Source organism: Cyprinodon tularosa, unplaced genomic scaffold (assembly GCF_016077235.1).
Source record: "Cyprinodon tularosa strain WSP-4 unplaced genomic scaffold, ASM1607723v1 ctg552, whole genome shotgun sequence".
Taxonomy (NCBI): domain Eukaryota; kingdom Metazoa; phylum Chordata; class Actinopteri; order Cyprinodontiformes; family Cyprinodontidae; genus Cyprinodon; species Cyprinodon tularosa.
In genome coordinates, this window is record NW_024039288.1 from 528,526 (window position 1) to 550,277 (window position 21,752).

Below are 21,752 nucleotides of genomic sequence, written 5' to 3' on the forward strand. Positions count from 1 at the left end.
ACAGAGAGGGTTTGTTTGGCTCTGAAAGGCTGACACAGTTAAGGCTGATTGGATTTTACTGTTGCTCAAAACAACCAGCAGATTTCTTTCATTCATTCATTCATTCATTGGCCTGTAGTCATAAATATATGGTTATATAGGCTGTGAGGGCAACTTTCCAGACAGTGAGCTGTTCATTAAGCCAGAATGAGACCTCTGTGATTTCTGCTCACATACATTCTGGATTTTAACATAAATATTTACCATTATGACCACAAACGTTCAACAAATGGTCTTATTCAGGATTTATGATTATAATAATAACCTAGGATTATGAATGGGGGACTTTTTTATGAACTTTTTAGCCTGATTCTTTATTTGGATGACAAAGGGATCAACTACCATCATCCATCCATCCACTCATGTTCCATCCATCCACTCATGTTCCATTCATACATAATCGATCCATCCATCCATCCATCCATCCATCAATCCATCCATCCCCCATCCATCCATCCATCCATCCATCCCCCATCCATCCATCCATCCATCCATCATACATCCATCAACGTTCTATCTATCCATCCATCCATCCATCCATCATACATTCATCCATCCATCCATCCATCCATCATACATTCATCAACCTTCTATCTATCCATCATCCATCCATCCATCCATCCATCCATCCATCCATCCATCATACATCCATCCATCCATCCATCCATCCATCATACATCCATACATCCATCCATCCATCCATCCATCCATCCATCCATCCATCCATCATACATCCATCAATCCATCCATCCTCCATCCATGCACCATACATCCATCCATCCATCCCCCATCCATCCATCCATCCATACATCCATCCATCCATCCATCCATCCATCCATCCATCCATCCATCCATCCATCCATCCATCCATCATACATCCATCCATCCATCCATCATACATCCATCAATCCATCCATCCTCCATCCATGCACCATACATCCATCCATCCATCCCCCATCCATCCATCCATCCATCCATCCATCCATCATACATCCATCAATCCATCCATCCTCCATCCATGCACCATACATCCATAATCCATCATACATCCATCCATCCATCCATCCATCCATCCATCCATCCATCCATCCATCCATCCATCATACATTCATCCATCCATCCATCCATCCATCCATCCATCATACATTCACCAACCTTCTATCTATCCATCCATCCATCCATCCATCCATCCATCCATCCATCCCCCATCCATCCATCCATCCATCCATCATACATCCATCCATCCATCCCCCATCCATCCATCCATCCATCCATCCATCCATCATACATCCATCAATCCATCCATCCTCCATCCATGCACCATACATCCATAATCCATCATACATCTATCCATCCATCCATCCATCCATCCATCCATCCATCCATCATACATTCATCCATCCATCCATCCATCCTACATTCACCAACCTTCTATCTATCCATCCATCCATCCATCCATCCATCCCCCATCCATCCATCCATCCATCCATCCATCATACATTCATCCATCCATCCATCCATCATACATCCATCATCCATCCATCCATCTATCATACATCCATCCATCCATCCATCCATCCATCCATCCATCATACATCCATCAATCCATCCATCCTCCATCCATGCACCATACATCCATCCATCCATCCATCCATCCCCCATCCATCCATCCATCCATCCCCCATCCATCCATCCATCCATCCATCCATCATACATCCATCAATCCATCCATCCTCCATCCATGCACCATACATCCATAATCCATCATACATCCATCCATCATACATCCATCCATGGTTCATACATCCATCCATCTTCCATCCATCCATCATCCATCCATCCATCCATCCATGCATCATCCATGCATCATCCATGCATCATCCATCCATCATCCATCCATCATCCATAATACAGTTCCTTCACCTAAACATAGAGATAGGATGGACCAGCAGCAGACCTACATTATTATTACAGGAGCAACCAGGGCTGCCATGGCAACGTCCTTAGGACCCACAGGACACATGTGTCCCATAGGACACATCTGTAAAACCAGCAAAAGAAGGCATGTTGGATGCAACCTGGTCAGATGGACAGTGACTGTTTTTGGAGAAGCAGTAGCTGTACTCTGCATTCAAAGGTCCTCACTTCATCCGTGGGGTGCAGCCCCCCTCTGCATCCCCACTCCCTACAGGGAGAGCATGTTTTAAACAGTTGCTTCACCTAAACATAGAGATAGGATGGACCAGCAGCATGCTCTCCCTGTAGGGAGCAGGGATGCAGAGGGGGATTTCATCCAGGATTTCAAACATTTCAGAGGTTGTTGACATAATCTAAATTGATCTATATTAAAAATAAATAAATAAAATCCTTCAGTAGAGCTTTGATAGAAACTAACCCAGAATCAGAAACCTGTCTGGACTTAAGTTGGACCAAGCTTTAATGAGCTCTATATTTACTGTTCACCGAAGGCCCAGCTTAATGCCACAAAGGTGAGGAAGTTCAGACACATCGTCATGGAGATTGACTTAAAGCAGGTAGATCTATGAAAGAACAACTGAAGGTTATCATTTAATATTTTTAAATAATCTATAAAATAATAACAATTGAATTTTATGGATCTCACATTGGAAAGTGAACTCTCTGCATTTAACCCATCCCCTTGGGGAGCAGTGGGCTGCCATTGTGCGGTGCCTGGACAGCAGTGTGGGGCTAAGGGTCTTGCTCAGGGACCCAGAGTGGCAGGCTGTGGGAGTGAAGCTTGAACTCGGAACCTCAGGATTCCAAGCTCCATGCCCTAACCACTAGGCTGCAAGACCCACAACAACATATTTTAACAATATATACTTTTCATCAATGAGTAAAAGAAAACTACCCATTTAGATGAGAATTTCCAGTCACCTAACGTCTGAAATACCATCGACTTGCGTTCTGAACCTGAGCCAAAGCCTCAGAACCAACAGTGTTTCTCATGTTTTGATTCCCTTCAGTCGTGACATGAGGGACTGAGAATGACAGTATGCTACAACAATGATGATGGTGGTAGTTTACGAGAATAACCTGATTACCCTGCTTCATATGAAGCCAACAGCGTTCTGATTGTTCCCATTCTCACAACTTCGGCATCTTATCTGCTTGTTCAGCATTTTTATTCTGTTGGTGAGAAGAAGAACAGAACCTTTGTGTTTAAAAGATCTTTATCGTCTGTTAGAATAGACAGTCAGTCGTAGTCCAGACTGAAACCAAACTAGTTTAGACTTTAATAAAGTGAACTATTTACTGAAGACAAAATTCAAGAGATTGAAAACAGGGTAATAAATAACTTTAAGGGTTATAATACCTGAACTTATCCAGACTGAGTCCAAGAAAATATTTTTTTTTAATGGTTAGATTAAATAACATATTTGTAAATGTAATAATAACTAGAACTGCAAGTATTGATGACTGACTTAATGGTTCATTCCATCCACCTGCCTAGCTCCGCCCTGTGTTTCTTATCACCATTCATCTGTCTCGCCTATTCTAATCAATATTTAAACTGCTTGCTCCCAGTCATCAGTGCCAGATTATTTGAGCCTTTGGTAAGAGTTCTCTAGCTTGTCTGTTTGTTGTTCTGATTGCCTGATCCTGACCCGTTTGTCTTCTGACTTTGAGCCTGCCTTTTCTTATTCTGATCCCATTTGCCTGACCTGTCTTTAGACTCCTGCTGGATTCTGCATGTGGACTGAACCTGGACCTGCCGACTGACTTCGACCTGGATTTCCCTTTGGTACCTGTTGGTAACCTGGATCTCTGATCTTCTGGCCCAGACTCCTGTGAACCTCTTCAACACCGGCTTGGGCTTTCAGAAAGTCCTACCTTCCTTCATCTGCTTGGATCTGCTCTGCAGTCTACAAGGCTTCGGCTCCTGGAACTGGATCTGTTGGCAGCTGAATTCCACTCTTTCCTCTGGGAACGGACTAAACTCTAAGAGCAGGTTAGTGACTCACGCATTCGTAATCATCCCCCATCAGATTTATGTGAACTCTAACCTACCGAAAGTTTTCCTTCTACAGAGATTCCTGCCTTAGACACTATGGCTGCTGAATTGCAGATTCCACGTTTCCTAATAAAAGTCTGTTTGAGTTGAATTCTTTTCTAAATCTTGACATTAGCGGTCATTAACAGATTGCAACCCAACACAGCCAGTCAGCCAGTTAGAGCAGTCCTATGCAACATTCCAGATCAACACATAAACTCATTTATTTTTGGCTGGACACCAACCATTTTCTCCTAGTTCTATCAAAGCAAATCCAGTAGAGTTAAATTAAACTCTTGTTGATAATTAATTTCATCACTGATTTACTGTGTAACAAATAAACCACTTAAATAAGCCAAAGATGCACGTTTAGATACTTTAACAGTGATTTGTGTGTTTAATAATCACCCAGGGTAGGTTCAACACGGTGAGTTAGAAACAGCGTGCCTTCTCTGGGAGAGAAGAACATCCAGTCGACTAACAAAGAAAAAATTTACTAATTAAATTGAGTGGAATTATAAAAAAACAAGTAGAAATTTGAGTTTACCACACTTTTATCTTAAACAAGTTTATTCTTTTTTGCAGTTTAGTGCCTCTGTCATCTTGAGTGTTTAGAGCTGTGTTAGTCTGCCTTATATCTGAGAAACATATTTTTTAAAAATGAAATAAATGTAAAATAAAAAATAAATAGCCATTAATTAGGGCAGTTAGATAAAACTACTTTTTGTTTTAAATCTTTTTTTTTTTATTTTGCTGAGAGAATAACTTTAGGAAAATTCATAAATAAAAAGCCCAAAACTATTTTTCTTTTAAATAAAAATAAAAATTAAATTTGAATGTCTCAGCCTAAATGACACAATGACCAATATCCAGAAAGTACAAAGAAATTATTTTAAACATATGACATATTTAAAGAAAATAAAAACAGTTGAAAATATTATTTTGTAAAGCTCATTTCAGATTATTTTAAATTCAGATATTTTTGAAAACATGTGAAGATGTGTTTTATATCATAAACCAAACTAAGAATCAATGCAAAGAATAATCTATATACTAGATAATAATAATCTAAATACTTTGATTCTGAATACTTTGTTGACAGTTTCATTGCAATAGTCAAACATTCAATTTAATAAAGTAAAGGTTTAACCACTATTTTGATATTTTCAGTAAAATGTGTATTAAATGTTGAAAATGGTTGGCATTTAATACACATCATGAAAAAATAATTAAAGTGTTTTGCAAATATTGTTTATGGTTGTGATGATAAAGTCAACAAAGATTTTATCCTAACAGTAAACAAAGCTGCCATTTTTAAAATCTGATGCCTCCTGTTTATATATCAAATGGATCCTGAGGCATTTATTAACATTTTTTATCTTGTTCTTCTCAGTTTGAGTTACAGATCCAAGTCCTGGACCTTGAAGATTAAAAGTTTTGAAGAATCATGGGAGACTGATGAGAGCCGAGATGCAGCAGGCATTAGCCTTTTTGTGGTGTTTGCCTTTTGATTGTGAGGCTGCTTGGTGCCGGTTGTCTTTTTTTTCGGCTCCTCAGGCTCAGACTGATGGATATCAAACGATTATTCAAATGTCGGCGGGCAGCAGAAAGACAAACTCTGCGGAAAGAAAAGGGGGGGAGAGGCGTAGTGTGACAGTGAGGCCTCTCTTTCTGTTTTTGTCCTCTTTCGTTTCTTCTTTCAGTGTTTTGGGAGGCGGGTCAGCGGGGGGCCCCCTGGGGCAGCAAAACATGTGGGGGTTTGTTCACCCCCTGGTTAGTCAGATCAAGACAAAGACGCCAGAAGACAAACAGCAACTCTGTCAGTTTGAAGGAAACCTGAATCTGCTGGGCTCTGATGACTCATTTAGTCTGAAATCGGTTCATACAGTCATGATCCATTGGTCTGGACATCATCTATCAGCTTACTGCTGAACTACAGACATCACACAGCTGTATCACATCAGGTTCACATTATCGCAACAATCTAAAAACCTCAGACGCTCCTGACTGTTACAGTGCGAGTGAACAACATGGTTACACCCAAAAAAAGTCCAGTTCTGGAAGCCAAGCAAGTTAGCTGTGAAGGTTTCAGGTAGTTTCACAGCAGGACCCAAGAGCAGAAGGAAAAACTTGATGAACATGATGGATCTATAATGAATGAAGCGAAGAATGCGCAGCGAAACACAACAGGAACACAGAAAGCATCACAAGCAGGAGAACTAAGAGTAAAATGGGATTTAGGAGAAGATTCAGAGCAGAGGCGTAGCCAGAACATCTTTATAAGGGTGGCCAGGACTCACCCAATGTACACTGAGGGGGGGCGAAGGTAGATAGGCGCCAGAACCTCAGGGTCAATCTACACGGTTCTTACAGGAAAACGATCGAGCAAAACTTCCATATTTTCTAAAGAAAGACAAACTATACTTTCCTAAAGCCTTTACTTACAAATAGACGCATATATTTAAACATCCGTGCTTTCTAGATAAAAGGTATACTGGTTAAAATTCTTTCAGGATTGAGTTCTGGGGCAAACATCTTTTCCATTGTCATTACTTCCCTACTTTTATCAATAATCATTCTGCATAAAATAGATATTTACAAGTACTAATGTCTACATAAATTGATTATTTAAGTTCTTATTAAAATAATTATTTAACTATGATTCCACTGAAGAGTCCTAGATGACTGCAGAGACATTTTATTTTGATCATTTTACCCCATATATAGTTCTGAAAAGATGATGACTTTAATGTTAGTATACTGATGTGCATAATTAACCACAAAAAATGTAAATGTTTTGAATATTCCACCTTAGAGTATTACTGCTGCCACTGTCTGTATTAGAAAGAATAAAATGGTTGGGGTGGCTAAAGGGGTGGCCAATAAATGGCTAAGGGTGACCTGCCCCCCCTCTAGCTCCGCCCCTGATCCAGAGGAGGAGAGTTTGAGTCCAAAAGCTACAGTGGGACAGGTTAGGACAGATGACAAGCTAACAAAGAGGAAACCAGAGGAGGATCAGCTGAAAAAAAGAAAAGGAGGCATTGACACTAATGGACCAACTAGAAAACAATCAACAGGAATGAATAGAAAGAGGAAGAAGCAACATTTTAAAAAGCATTGACTACAGGAATAGAAAGCAAGATGCTAAAAGACGAGACTTAAATGTCACCAAGAGACAAACAGCAGGATTTCACGTCTGTTGACATGGAAGTGGACGCCTCTGCCATCAGAAATGGGTTCAACTTCCACAGACAAAGACCAAAACCTCTGAGATGGTTTCACCCAGACAGATGAGATTACAACTAACCACTAAATTACTAACAATCTCTATAAATACCTAGGCAAACACCCTGTGCAATAAGCCTGTATAATAATCCTGTTATATATAAAAAAAAAAGTTGTCATATGTTGGCACTGTATATACTGTATATATCCCATAAACCTTTTTCTTCTCTTTTGACTATCTGAGCTGATGTAACGAGTAAATTCCTCCACCGCGAGATCAATAAAGTCATTCAATAAATTATTGGATGGATTCAACTACAGAGACCATGTCATCCATCCACCATGACACCACTTTAATGTCACTGTGGTTTCTTAAATTGAAGCATGTTAAAAAATTAGATTGTATTTATAAGCACTATGATCTTGTTTTCTGACTAAACTAGAGCCTTTTACTTTATTTACTTTATTACTGCGCTTTGGTGACTCATCCTCCGATGATAACAAAGCTGCCATTTTATTATCAGATTTCCTTTTGCTGTGAGGCTTTTATCAAAGTTTTTAATGTTTCATCCTGGACATTAAAGGAGGTCTGAATCTTTGATAAGGAGGAGAGAAGGATGAAGGAAGCTCGGTGCAGGATACGCCATTAATCTTTCTACATTAACCGTCTCTAATCTGCACAGTCAAACATGTTTAGTTTGTGGAAATTATTCATGCTATATAAAACTATATGCAAACATATTTTAATAGGATGACCTATTTGGCATCGGATTGTGTAATCAACCGATTTAGCATTTTCTCCAGCTTATTCTGGGGGATCGCAGCGCGTTTACAGACCTGAAGGTTAATACAGGTCTGTCTGCAACACATATGTTCATTAGGAACTACATGATGAGATATATATATTTTTTTTGAATAGAATTTTTTCTAAATTTTGGGACAAGTCTGATAAAGAGTACATTTATATACAAGTCTAATCCAGAATGATATGACATTCAAGTATGATTTCCCTACGACTTTATAATAATAATAATGCCTCCCCTTTTAACCCTCAGAACATCGGATTTATAATCGATGGAGAAGAAAGTTTCCTTTACTTGCTGTGGTAACAGGTGAGACTGAGCCACTTCCTCTAACAGGAACAGGATGTAATGGTTCCACCTAGAAAATCCTAATTTCTAAATTTCAAAAAAAAAATTCGGAAATTTGGAACAGAAGAGTAAAAAAACCACACACAAAAAAAAAAAAAAAATATATATATATATATATATAATAATCATAAATATCTCTATGCGTCTTTTTATATCCTTAAAATTAGTCAAGTTTTCGTGCAATATATTAAAGTAAATGAAAAGAGAGAAATTTAATTTATAATTGTTAAATAAAAAAACCTATAAGACTTATAGCAGCTCAAAATAAATGGTGAAGCAGTGGTAAAGTTTGAAAACATAAAAGTTAGTATTTTAATATTTTCACCAAATAAATTGTTTTTGGGATCAAAGTTATAATAAAAAAAAACTATTATTTAATATTCTTATCCTTTCATTAATAGAAAAAGGAAGAAAAAAAGAGGCTGAGGAGGGAAATGGTTTGATGATCCTGTGATATTTAAACCCGGACTTTCTGGATATGAAGACCACAGCTATAAGACGTCGATTTCTCTGGGTTTAAGCGCGACCTTTGACCCGAAGAATGAGGAGAAACTGATTGTGATGCATTTATAAATGTTTATGTCATCTATTATGGGAAGATTTATTAAAAACGTCTGATAAAAGATGAAAGCTCATGCATGAATGTCACACATATTGTTCAAAACACGCAAAGTATGATGTTGTTAGTTAACTCACGGAAAAAAAATTTAAAATTAATATTCAGGCCAAAGTTTTAGGTATTGATCACACTTCTGTGGTGCACAACAGTCATTGAAGACCTTTTTTTATTAATTCCTCATCTGATAACTCCAATAACCAGAGGAGTTTAAAGTTTAAAACCATGACTCTTGCTTCTTCTGAGTCTTTTTGTGATGGATCTATGGTGTTATATTCAGGATGGGCTAAAGAAAAGCATGATCCTAAAGGAGGAACGGAAAGGTCCGAGCTCAGGGAGTAGAATGTTGTTGCCAGAGGGGGCGTGGCAGCAGAACCTTCATATGCACATGGGTTCATTCATCACAGCCTGGCTAAATGCATTCCTGTCAGTCAGAGGGAGAAAGGAGACCTACAGGCCCATTCACGCTTCAGGCGGCGCTGCTTAGGCATGCAGCTAGAGCTGCACACACACAGAAAGGCGTTGACAGATGGCAGCATTCACAGTGATGGCGGTCAGACAGGCGGAGAGCTGGAGGTTGTTAACTCTGATGTCTGATATCAGTTACTCTTTACTGAGAAGGCTGTAAAAGTTCGGGTCAGAACACAGAATCTCAACTCTTTCCAGCTGCTGGGTTTTTTCTACAGATGCTGATAACGAGACAACTGAAAGGAATCGGCTGATTTTTTCCAAACGATTGATTCAATCTGAGGTCGTGATCAAAGCTTTCTATAGTGACGCAAATGTTTGCTTCCTCCTTACATGTTTCCAGTCCTTAAACACGTCATTATCAGGCAGAGACGGCGTGTATAAATAGTAATATAATAATTTCAAAGACAAGAAAAGAAAAGCAAAAAACAGCATGATGACAGTCCTGTTTCATAAAGGTCGATTCTAACATTTCAAACTTGATATCAACCCCCCAACCATGGGATTAAAAAATTTATCTTATCACCATGAAAAACTTACTTTAATAGTTACACTGATCATGGTAACTCAACTTATGCTAGTTAAAAAAGGGTGCAAATAAATGTTAAATAAATTACCCAAGAATTTCTGAGGTGTTCTTGCAATGTACAAAATAATCTAGAAATTTCACATTAATAATAGCAGAATTATGCAAACAACTGTCATGACTTGGCACTGATAGCTGGCTCAATTGCTCATTTTATTCACCTGTTGAACTCTGCCTAGTTTCTCATTACTGCTCATTTGATCCACCTGTTCCTGCCTCTATTTAAGCTGCTTGGTCCAAGCCATCAGTGCCAGATTGTTCTTGAGCCTTCGATGTGAGAGTTTTCTAGTGTTTCTAATAGTGTCCTGATCCTGACCCATCTCTGTATTCAGACTTTTGAGCCTGCCTGCCCCCATCTGATCCATCTGCCTGACCCGTCTTCGGATATCTGCTGGTTTCTTCTCGTGGACTGAACCTGGATCTGCCTTCTGACTTCAACCTGGATTATCCCTCCTTCCATTGTCTGCTTGGATCTGACCTCCTGCCAGCTCTCCAGCCTTCTGCGTCTGGAATCATCATCCTCGTTCTCTGGACACGGACTGAACTGTTAAATCAGGTTAGTGACTCATACGTTCAAAATCATCCTGCATCAGATTATTGTGGTCACTAACCTGTGTTTCTCTCCTGCCATAGACGCCCCAGCCGCAGATACTGCAGATCCATAGCCAGTCATTTTAAATAAATGCATTTAAGTTATCCCTCTGTCTTTCTTGCCTGAATTCTGGGTCCCTCTGTTCTGAGTCATTACAACAACACATCTTTGGTATCAATACCAGAGCTACTAATAATATATCTTTATTTTAAATCTGTCTATAGCAGAGGTCCCAGATTAGCGGACCAGGACCCACCTGCTGGCTAGACCCAACCTGATTTAAAACATTTATAAATTACCGCAGTGTCTAAATTCACTTGCGCCTCTTCTCCTGTTAATACGGTAAAGCCCTCTGGAGCGTCCGGCACCAGGCTACACGTGATAAAAATTATCTAATGAGCTGCTGTCAGTCTGGGTTGCTGCTGATGCTACTTTAAGACACAGCAGGTAAACCTGTGGCAAGCCGGGCGATGGGAAAGAAGGAGAAGATGATGAGAAAAAGAGAGCAGGAAGTGTGGACTGCTGGAAGAACTGTGGTGAACTGGTGAAAGAAAAGTGAAATGGTGCTCAAAGATGACCCTGCACATTTAGAGGGTGTTTGGCTCAACCTGCTGCTGTGAAGCAGGATTCTCCACCATGAACAGAATCAAAAATAAATATTGATCCAGGCTCAGAATGAGCTCCTTGATATGTGCTTTAGAATGGCTTTGTCTCCATTCAAACCAGGTTTAAAGCCTTGCAGGGCAGCATAAAACCCACTGCCAACATTAAGACAGAAAAAAAACAAACAGTCAGTTCAAGCATTTTATAAAATATGGAAATCAGGAAGTTTTTTATATACCAAACTGATTGTTGTTCTCTAAAAACACTAGATTTTAAAATGAATTTTTTTATTTATTTTTTTTTTTTATTCAATGCATAACATGGATGCAAAAAAAACAAAACTTATTTTATTTCTGATATTTTTTTATTGGTTACAACTGGTCTATAGAAATGTTCCCTCTAACTTTTCAGTACACCTAGGGATCACTGTGAGCAACTTCTGATATAAACCTACCCATCTATCTAGAGATAGAAAGTTGCTAGAGATAGATAGATAATAAACCCATGATCATAGCAAGTTACATGACTTATTAAAAGATTAAGAGATTACAGCAGCAATTTACTTCTAATTTAAGTGATTTTTCCCCGATTAAAATTAAAAAAGAAACAAATAAAAAAAATAACGTGTTGTTCATGAGATGTGTGGTATGTTTAAATTTTATTCATTTCACATCTGTTGTTCTTCTCCAATGGTTATCCATATATGCTGTTCTCATATGATTCATTAAATTAAACCCTCTTTCTCAATCAGCACTGAAATGCAGCACAAATATCCAGAAGCTGTGAGATCTCCTCACATCTAATGCACCATATCATCATACCACAGAGAATGTCCTTCAATGTAACAATGTATTAAGTATTAATACTTGAATTTAGCAAAGAAAATAAAAAAAAGTCCAACTCAAAATCGCACTGCACAGTGATCAAGCGTGTCTTGAAATGTTTGCACTTGGAACACCATAAATGTTAGAAACCTAATTTGCTTTTTATCATAAAACTAATTATAAATAAATAAAACTGGCACTGAAGAGTAGTTGGATCATACGCCAGAACAGCCGGCTTACACTAAGTCCAGTAGGCTGAGATACATGCATCCCCTCTTCCTTTTATTATCATTACATTCAATGTGGTTATGAGCAAAATCCTCTTCTCTGTTTCAACATTTTATGTAACAAAATTCATGTTTGTACACAGACCCAGTTATTTTCACAGCTGGTTTAAATTGTAAAACGAAAGATGCATGTATTCCAGATAGAGAAAAAAAAAAGGATTTAAAGGTTATTTTGGATTTAATTCATTCACAGATTTTCTTTTACGCTCAGAATGTTACTAACATTGGTCTAACATAGTCTCATTTTATATTTAACATCATGGTTTTTACATTCATGATCTTTTGAAGATATCAATATAACCAGCTCTAATCGAACTAGATCCAACATTTGATTATTGATACTTTAAAGATATATATATTTATATAGATAATATTGACAACCCTGGTATGAAAATAAATAAATAAAATAAATCTCATAATCTCTCTTGCTAAATGTTAAATTAAAAGTTTTTGGGAAGGACAGCAAAGAGTTCTGCCAGACCTCCTGAGGCAAGAAAGCCCTTTAAAGTCGTAGAGAAATCATATTAAAACGTCAAAATCATTCTGGCTTAAACATGTATATAAATGTACTCTTTATAAGACCAAATTGTCCCAAAATTTAGAACATTTCTATTTATTAAAAAATCCTGTCTTAAATTCAGTTTTTTTTTTTTTTGTCATCTTCTGCAGGCCAGTTAGTTATACATCAGCCTGAACACCTAAATTCAGCCAATCATATATCAACGGTAATCTGTCAATCGGTTTATTTGATTGACAGGTAAGAAATAAGAATCATTTCCTTTCCCGCTGAGTTCCGTCCCAGTGTTCACGGGGATGGACGTCTGTGTCTTCAGCAGGCGTAGAGCTAACAGAACTGGCAGCGTTGCGAGGCAAGGGCTCAAACATGTACGGCTGTAAGCCTTCTACACCAAACCAAGCTTCTGCCGCCCTGGCGTCCTCTTCCACAACATCTTCGTCCCGCTTTCCTCCTCTAAATAAAAAATGTATGACGGAGGAGACTCATCCACGACCTCCGACACTAAACTCTCCTCCTCTTGCATGTTTCCTCTGTCCATAGCGTTCCTTGACAGTGTCGTTTCTAAGTCACCAATTTAGTGCTACTTGGTCCCAATGGAATTTCCCATTGGGAACCTACTAGCTCTAAGTTGCTAACTGGTTAGCAAGATGCTTCTGACAAACAGGCCACAACCAAACGTGCTTACAAACCTTCTGCCACAACAATCCCGCCCCCTTGATAAATGATCAATCACATTCATTTTATTCACTCATGTAAAGTCGTGCACCACTCAGGAGAATTCGGAAATGCAACGATGGAACGGCCGCTTTCCAACGACTTTAAAGCATTTCATATTTGTCCTAATGTTTGTGTATATCAGTATTTTATATCATTAATATTTGTATCCAATGACATTTATCAAGCCTTTTTTTTAACATATCAGTCTTGGTCAGATTAGTAAAACTGCGAGGATGTTAATAAATGTGGTTTATTTCCATGTTGTTGGTCTCTGTGTTGGTTATGTTAAAGTGAAGATGATGATTATTATAAAGGTGCAATGTGAACAGCTGTGGTCAAAGGGGAGAATGCATATAATATAATCTGTAGCTGTAATGTCGACCCAAAGGATTTTCAATGACAGCATCTCAAGAACTGCATTTAAGGACTTTTAAATATGTAAAACAAACTAAAAACTTTGGAAATTTCAGTAAAAAAATGGGGAAAAAAACAGACGAAAACGAGAGTTGAACCAATTAAATGTTTAAAGACGTTTTGACGTTCAAAAAGTCCTGGTTCTGGTTTCCGAAAGAAGAGAGAGCGACTTGTTGTCTCCTGGGATTTTGGAAAGTTTCCAAGGACCTTTTTTTTTTTGTTTAGGAAGAGCTCTGATTGTTGCCAAGAGTTTCAAGAACTTCCTAGGTGTTAAATAAACGTTGTATTGATGGAGATGGAGGGCGAATAACGGGTTCAACGAGCGTAAATAAGTTTTTGGTGCTTCTGAAAGACGTCTGAGGACCTGAGCACCCTTTAAGTGTCGGGGTTAAGGTTTCCTGAAGGCGGTTTCAGAGGTGTCAGATGTCTGCATGGGATCTCTGGGGTTCGGAAAGAGCTTCCAGGTTTTAGTGTGGTGGGTTAAAAACTGCTGCAAACTTTTATTGTTTCTACTCGTGTGTAAATTCTTGTAAAGGGAAGACAATAAAAATAATTGAAATGTATTTGGCCTCCCAGCAGGTGACTGGCTTTGATACAACACATGTCTCAGCTCCGGTGAAGCATTACGTCATTGAGTGGTGTGTTTGTGTAGAAGGGAAACCTGCTTTTCTTGGCTGCAGCCCGAAAGCCGGACAATGTCTTGGATTTAAATTTCACTCTCATTAAAGTAACTCACTTCTATTCAATGCAGCCGTGTGTGTGTGTTGGTGTGTGTGTTTCTCAGGATTTGTCTATGCGGGGCAGATGGACGCACAAAAAAACACGCACCGACAGTCGATCAAAGGCTTTCTGGGTCTTTATTAGAGCTGCAATCAGGAACTGAATGCAACAAAAACATCAAGGAGTTCCTTTCACAGCGCAAAGCTCAATTTTTAAAGTATGCATTCCAACGAGGCGTAAAGTTGTCCAAGAGAAGAAGGAATGCCCGTTTCTGCTGAATAAATTAGACTTTTTAAATCAACTGTTTGGTTCTCATTGCTAAATTTAAGCTGCTCTAAAAAACGACACTTTAAAGTAGTCAACAAAAGGACTGAAATCCTAATGTATAACATTTCTGATGCTCTAAACTTGTCTGGATAAAAGTCTTCATTAGGTTTAATACCAACAACAGCTGTTTGCAGTAAAACAACCAATAAAGTGATTTTATATGGCTTAAAACAAGTAATAATACAAGTAAGTTCTTAAAAACGTCACTTTTTAATGAGCGCAGCAGTCTCTGATAATTTGACCCATCTTGAAAAGCCTTTTAAAACTCAGTAGGTTCCTGTTTTGTTGGTTTAACCTGCTGCAAACATGATGCATCATCGGACAGCAGCTTCTCACGGCGATCCTGAGGAATCTCAGCCTGATCTTCGTCGCCAAACGCCTCCAGCTCATCAATAATGACGCCTTTTTTAACCATACCAGAGATCTTCTTTAGTAGAGATCCATTTAAAGTGACTTCGATGTTTGAGTCAAGTTGCCATAAAACTGTTGCAATCATAGCATTTTTGAGGATTTTATTAATCTTTCTGCCTACTTCATGTTGTCAGATGGGTCCTATTAAAGTCATAGAGAAACTGCTGTTCTAACTGTTGTAAGTTGTTAGATAACTAACTGGCCTGCATAAGATAACGAAAAAAAAACAGCACAGATTTTAAGACAGAATAGAAATTTTCTAAATTTTGGAACAATACTAGCCTGGGTGCCAGTCCGAACTTAGTCCCGCCCACAAGGTTTGAGTTCGGGGAAGTTCGGTCTGGCTCTGCTCCATAGTAGCGCGAGTATTATCGCCCACTGTCAGGCGATCCAATCAAATTGTCAGGGCGGGCTTTATACGATGATGGACAGATGATCAAGAGTAACGTTATCAACCACGTGACCAAAGCGCGCTAGGGTGACAACAATAATGGCTGCCGCTGGAGAGTTTGGGTGAGTAGATTCTGCTATTAGGTCTGTTCTAGAAGATATTGACAGCAAATTAATTTTAAAAGAGGAACAGAGAAACGCGATCAAGTCTCATCTTCTTATTCTAGGCGTGAAACTGCACGCTTTGATTGTTGTGGACAACAACTATGCCTCGCTTAACATACGTCACGCACTCCGTTGCTCTTATTGGTTGTAGGTCTATCCAATTGAGTGCAGAGGCATTTTTTTCCTGGTTCGTTGAAAACACGCCCCATAATCACAGCTCTATGGAGCAGTATCAGACTCATATTCTGATTAGAATTGAGTCGGACTACGTCAGGCTAGAACAATACCATCTGATAAAGAGTATGTTTATATACATGTTTCAGCCAGAATAATTTGACATTTAAATATGACTTCCCAACGACTTTAAAAAAGGACTCAAAAACCATGATGAGCTTCTAATGAATTTTCATTTCCAAAAACAGATCAATCTAGAAGAACCTGAGGATGTTTCATCATCTGAAAACAGACAAGAACATCTCAGGTTAAGAAATCTCAGTGTTCTCAGTGATTTTAGCCATTCAGAGTTTTCATTCACTGAAAAATGCTTCTACTCTTTAACACAAAAAATATATGAAGACAAAATCCAGAATCTCAGGACCCAGACATTTATTAATGGCATCTGGATTCATTAAACTCTGCCTTAAAAATGTTACAGAAACACTTTATAGAAAGCTATTAAATGTCTTAAACAAATATTGAGTGAAAACAGTAAAAACTCTGAAATGTTGATGTTTTCCACAACTTTAGACACTTTCAGCATGTTTTAGCAGCAGAGGCTCTGATGAAAACTCTGGAAAGGCTGTAAACCTCTGAGACAAACCTCAGAACATGCTGCATTAAGGCTTCTAAAAAAAAAAAAAAAAAGCGTAGATTTAGACTAAAAAACAATTAATTGAAGTGAAAATTAGGATTTTAAAAGAAACTTTAGAGACTCTGAATGAGCTAAAACCTAAACCCTCTTTAAGTAAGGAAATATTAAAAGAAATCCTAAACTTTTCAAAGGATAACAATCCTAAAACATCCTACAAATATATGTTCTTTAGAAACTTCTAAAGGTAATGATTTTTTTGTACAACAGGAACAGCCTGGTTATTATTCCCTCTGGAGAATAATCTGACCATCTTAATTTCCCTGAAAAGAACCTGAAAGAAAACTTTAAATCATTTTGGAATGCCGGCTCCATGTAGGAATTTAAGCTCATGTGGACCCAAAACCCTTCCCGAAAATTTCCAGACCTTCTTTTGATTTTCCAGATGCATTCAAAGTATTTATTTCAGCTTCGGCATACATTCTTAAACTTTATTTTTGTGTAAATCTCACTTTCATCGCTTTGCTGGGCAATTAATTGCATTTGGAATGTAACTGCAATACAAGTAACTGCTATTTTCAATCAAAGAGGAGGCACTGACTTTTTTCATCATACTAGTTAACAAGATGATACTAATTTCCTCCCTCCAGCCTTAAAATCCTGGAGGGAGGAAAGCACATGCACAGCCCTGTACCTGCTCCCAAGAAGGAACACCTATTTAACGTGTGTGAGAGCGTGCACATGAAGATTTGCAGTTTCTCCACTATGTCAGACTCACCACCAGTAAGTGAAAATGGGAACGAGCATGTAGGACGTCCTTATGTAAACATATCACCAGAATGATTGACAATAAGGAGGACCACTTATTTGGATACCCAACTCGGAAAAAGAACATCCTCCACTATACCTTAAATGTCAGACCGCCCTACACAATATCAGACCGGCCTACACGACATTTACTGCCCTACATGACATCAGACCACCCTACACGACATCAGACATCCCTACACAACATTAGACTGTTCCCCACACAACATCTACAGCTCTACACGACATCAGACCGCCCTACACGACATCAGACCGCCCTACACGACATCAGACCGCCCTACACGACATTAGACTGCGCCCCACACAACATCTACAGCCCTACACGGCATCAGACCGCCCTACACGACATCAGACCACCCTACACGACATTAGACTGCGCCCCACACAACATCTACAGCCCTACACGACATCAGACCGCCCTACACGACATCAGACCGCCCTACACGACATCAGACCGCCCTACACGACATCAGACCACCCTACTCGACATTAGACTGCGCCCCAAACAACATCTACAGCCCTACACGACATCAGACCGCCCTACACGACATCAGACCACCCTACACGACATTAGACTGCGCCCCAAACAACATCTACAGCCCTACACGACATCAGACCGCCCTACACGACATCAGACCACCCTACACGACATATGACTGCGCCCCACACGACATTTACAGCCCCACACGACATTTACAGCCCCACACGACATCAGACTGTGCCCCACACAACTTCTACAGCCCTACATGACATAAGACCGTCCCACACCACATCAGCTGGCCTACACCACATCAGACCGTCCCACACAATATCGGACCGCCCTACATGACATCAGGCTGCCCTAAACGACATTAGATTGTGCCCCACATGATATCTACCGTCACACACGACATCAGACCACCCTACACAACATCAGACCGCCCTACACCACATCTAACACCCTACACAACATCAGACCGTCCCACACGACACCAGACCGTCCCACATGACACCAGACCGCCCTACACGACATCAGACCGCCCTACACGACATTAGATTGTGCCCCACATGACATCTACCGTCACACACGACATCAGACCGCCCTACACCACATCAGACCGCCCTACACCACATCTAACACCCTACACCACATCTAACACTCTACACGACACCAGACCGCCCTACACCACATCAGACCGCCCTACACCACATCTAACACCCTACACCACATCTAACACTCTACACGACACCAGACCGTCCCACACGACATCAGACCGTCCCACACAACATCTAACGCCCTACACTACATCAGACCACCCTACATGACATCTAACGTTCTACACTACATCAGACCACCCTACATGACATCTAACACCCTACACCACATCTATCACCCTACACAACATCTAACACTCTACACGACACCAGACCGTCCCCACAACATCTAACGCCCTACACTACACCAGACCGCCCTACATGACACCAGACCGCCCTACATGACATCAGACCGCCCTACATGACATCTAACGCCCTACATGACATCAGACCGCCCTACATGACATCTAACGCCCTACATGACATCAGACCGCCCTACATGACATCTAACGCCCTACACGACATCAGACCGCCCTACACGACATCAGACCGCCCTACACGACATTAAACTGCCCTATACGTAATCAGACTGCCCTATACAACATCAGACCGCTTGAAGCACTCTGTTCATATCATCAAAATTGACAAACATCCTATTAAACCCAGATCCTTATGCTGCCATCACTATGCTGTACTAAAGGTGAAATGAAATTACGCCCAAATTTAGCTTGTGATGCTGATTTATTTTACCCATGTCCAGACTGATACTGAATCTCAAAGGTACAGAAACGTTTGGCACTGAGAGCTGTGTCCGATCTCAGGAGGTTTCTGCATCCTGGAGGGTTCAGAAATGGTTTGATTTGATCCCGTTCTCGAAGTTTGGGAAAGACCTGAACTGGCAACTCACAAGACATAAAGACCACCTCTAATATTCACAATTCATCTCCAGAGATCTAGTCAGAGAAGGGAGTCTGTTAGGTAGGTGGTCATAATGTTAAGCCTGGCTGGAGGATCTAAACAGCCTCCCAGAGAAATATTTCCCAGGAAAAAGAACCTCTTCATACAGACTCAGAAACTAGGAGATACTTCAAGTAGTTCAATGCTCATCTAATGAGTTTGAGAGGAACTTTTTTTTGTTTTTTGCCTGCCCTCCCTGACAGGCGCAGGCCCGAGCAGACAGGTGTTCTGTTTCCCAGAGCAGGAACATGTGTCCCCCTCCCTTTACACAGCAGCAGCTCTGCTTCCCCCCCCCATCATGACTCACAGGTAGGAGGTGAACACGCTCAGGTTGCTCGGTATCTCCCGCAGCCCCAGGTCCGAGCAGTCCGCCCGGTGCAGCAGCCCGTCCCCCTCGCAGCGGCAGCGGTCAGGGCAGGTGGTGGAACCGTTCACCGCCTCGCTCTGCCTCCTCACTCCGGCCTCGGAGCTCCTCGACCCGGCCAAGAGGACCGCAAAGGCGGCCAACAAAGCCCCGAGCCCCCGCATGTCCCGCATGGGTGAAAGTTTCCTGCGCAGTGACAGGAGGAGAAAAGTTTCTGCTCCAGGTGTTGGTGGCTCCTCTGATGAAGGAGGGCTGTGGGCTCAGGTTTGCAGCTTGGTGTGTTTCCAGGCTGAACGCGTGGATCTGAGTGTGTGTGAGTCCCTCCACGCACTCACAGCCGCGTGAAAAAGCCGTCCACTTATATACAGCCTGCCCCTCAGCTCACAATGGGAGGGGGGCAGAGTCCCAATAATCTGTGATTTAATCCATCAGTTGAGGGGGAAAGAATGTGTTAACTAATTATGCTGAAAAAGGCTGCTGCATCTTTACCCTCATGATTTTGAACATTATTATTTAAACATTTCAATAAGAGAATTTAGGTTTGGAAAATAGTATAAAAAGTATAAGTGAACTGATTTTTAAATAATATTTCACTTTAATATGGGGAAAAAGTCAGAATTCTGACCTTAATCTCAGAATTCTGACTTTTTTTTCCTCTGAATTCTGACTTTTTTCTTAGATTTCTCACTTTTTTCTCGTAATTCTGAATTTAATCTCAGAATTCTAACTTTAATCTCAGAATTAATCAGTTTTGAACCACACGTCCTCGAAAGCCCAGTCAGCATCCAGTGGTTGTGCTATGTCCAATTTCAATTCATGAAACTGTTTCAACCCACTTCCAGCCCCTCCTCCACCTTCTTAGCTAAAGCTTCATCAGAGTGTCATTCCTAATGCGTTCCGTGTCTCATCTTAACCGGTCCGGCAGAAGACGGGTTAAGGGTTCTGCCAGAGGTTTCTTCCCAAGTTTGAGTTTTTCCTCTCCACTGTTGCTTCATGCTTGCTCATCATGGACAGGTTCTCACAACCAGTGTTATCCAAGCTTCATCTTCCAGCTTCCCTGAGTGAAGTTCTAGTATCAGCTCACGCAGTCCATTGGATCTCCACATAAAGCTCAGCAGACCGTCTCGCTAACGTAATGTTCACAGGTACAGAGCAACGAAATGAATTCTCTGCAACTTAACCCATCCCCTTTGGGAGCAGTGGGGGGTTAAGGGTCTTGCTCAGGGACCCAGAGTGGCAGTCTGTGAGGGTGGGGGATCGAACTCACAATCTCAGGATTCAAAGCCCTATGACCTAACAACTAGGCAACCACTCCCCCACTGTATGTCAGTGACACCACCAGGGGCCATGGCCACCCTGTGCAATCCCATCACTGGCCAGTATAAATTGTAGTAGCATCAGTTTAGCATTTCATCCCATTATGCACAGCCATAACGTAACATTAAAAATAACACAATAAACCAAAGCATGAGTAGGTGTTTATGAGTTCTACAGGCAGGTTTACCACAATAGTCGATTCAAACCCTGAAATTATGGCTTTTAGTTTTAGTGGCCCCATCTGGCCCCCCATGAAACATTTCTGCAGGCTCCACTGCTGGACGTCCCGTCACCCTAAGGATTGTGGGAATCTTTAGCTCCTACGTAGCGGTCACTT

The 21,752-nt window shown here is 40.5% G+C and overlaps 1 protein-coding gene and 1 long non-coding RNA gene across 2 annotated transcripts in view; one reads left to right on the plus strand and one right to left on the minus strand.

The window, feature by feature from the left end:
* Positions 1–20,434, minus strand: part of LOC119796577 (leucine-rich repeat-containing G-protein coupled receptor 5-like) — a 75,570-nt gene extending 55,136 nt beyond the window's left edge. The window contains exon 1 of the mRNA XM_038305198.1: positions 20,042–20,434. Coding sequence (XP_038161126.1) covers positions 20,042–20,271 — 230 coding nt within the window. The 5' untranslated portion in view covers positions 20,272–20,434. The remainder of the gene's footprint in view (positions 1–20,041) is intronic.
* On the plus strand, positions 9,494–10,783 carry LOC119796578. The gene is made up of 3 exons (XR_005282488.1): positions 9,494–9,622; positions 10,433–10,656; positions 10,734–10,783. It is a non-coding gene; the product is annotated as an uncharacterized LOC119796578 (long non-coding RNA).
* Positions 20,435–21,752: the final 1,318 nt, after the last annotated feature.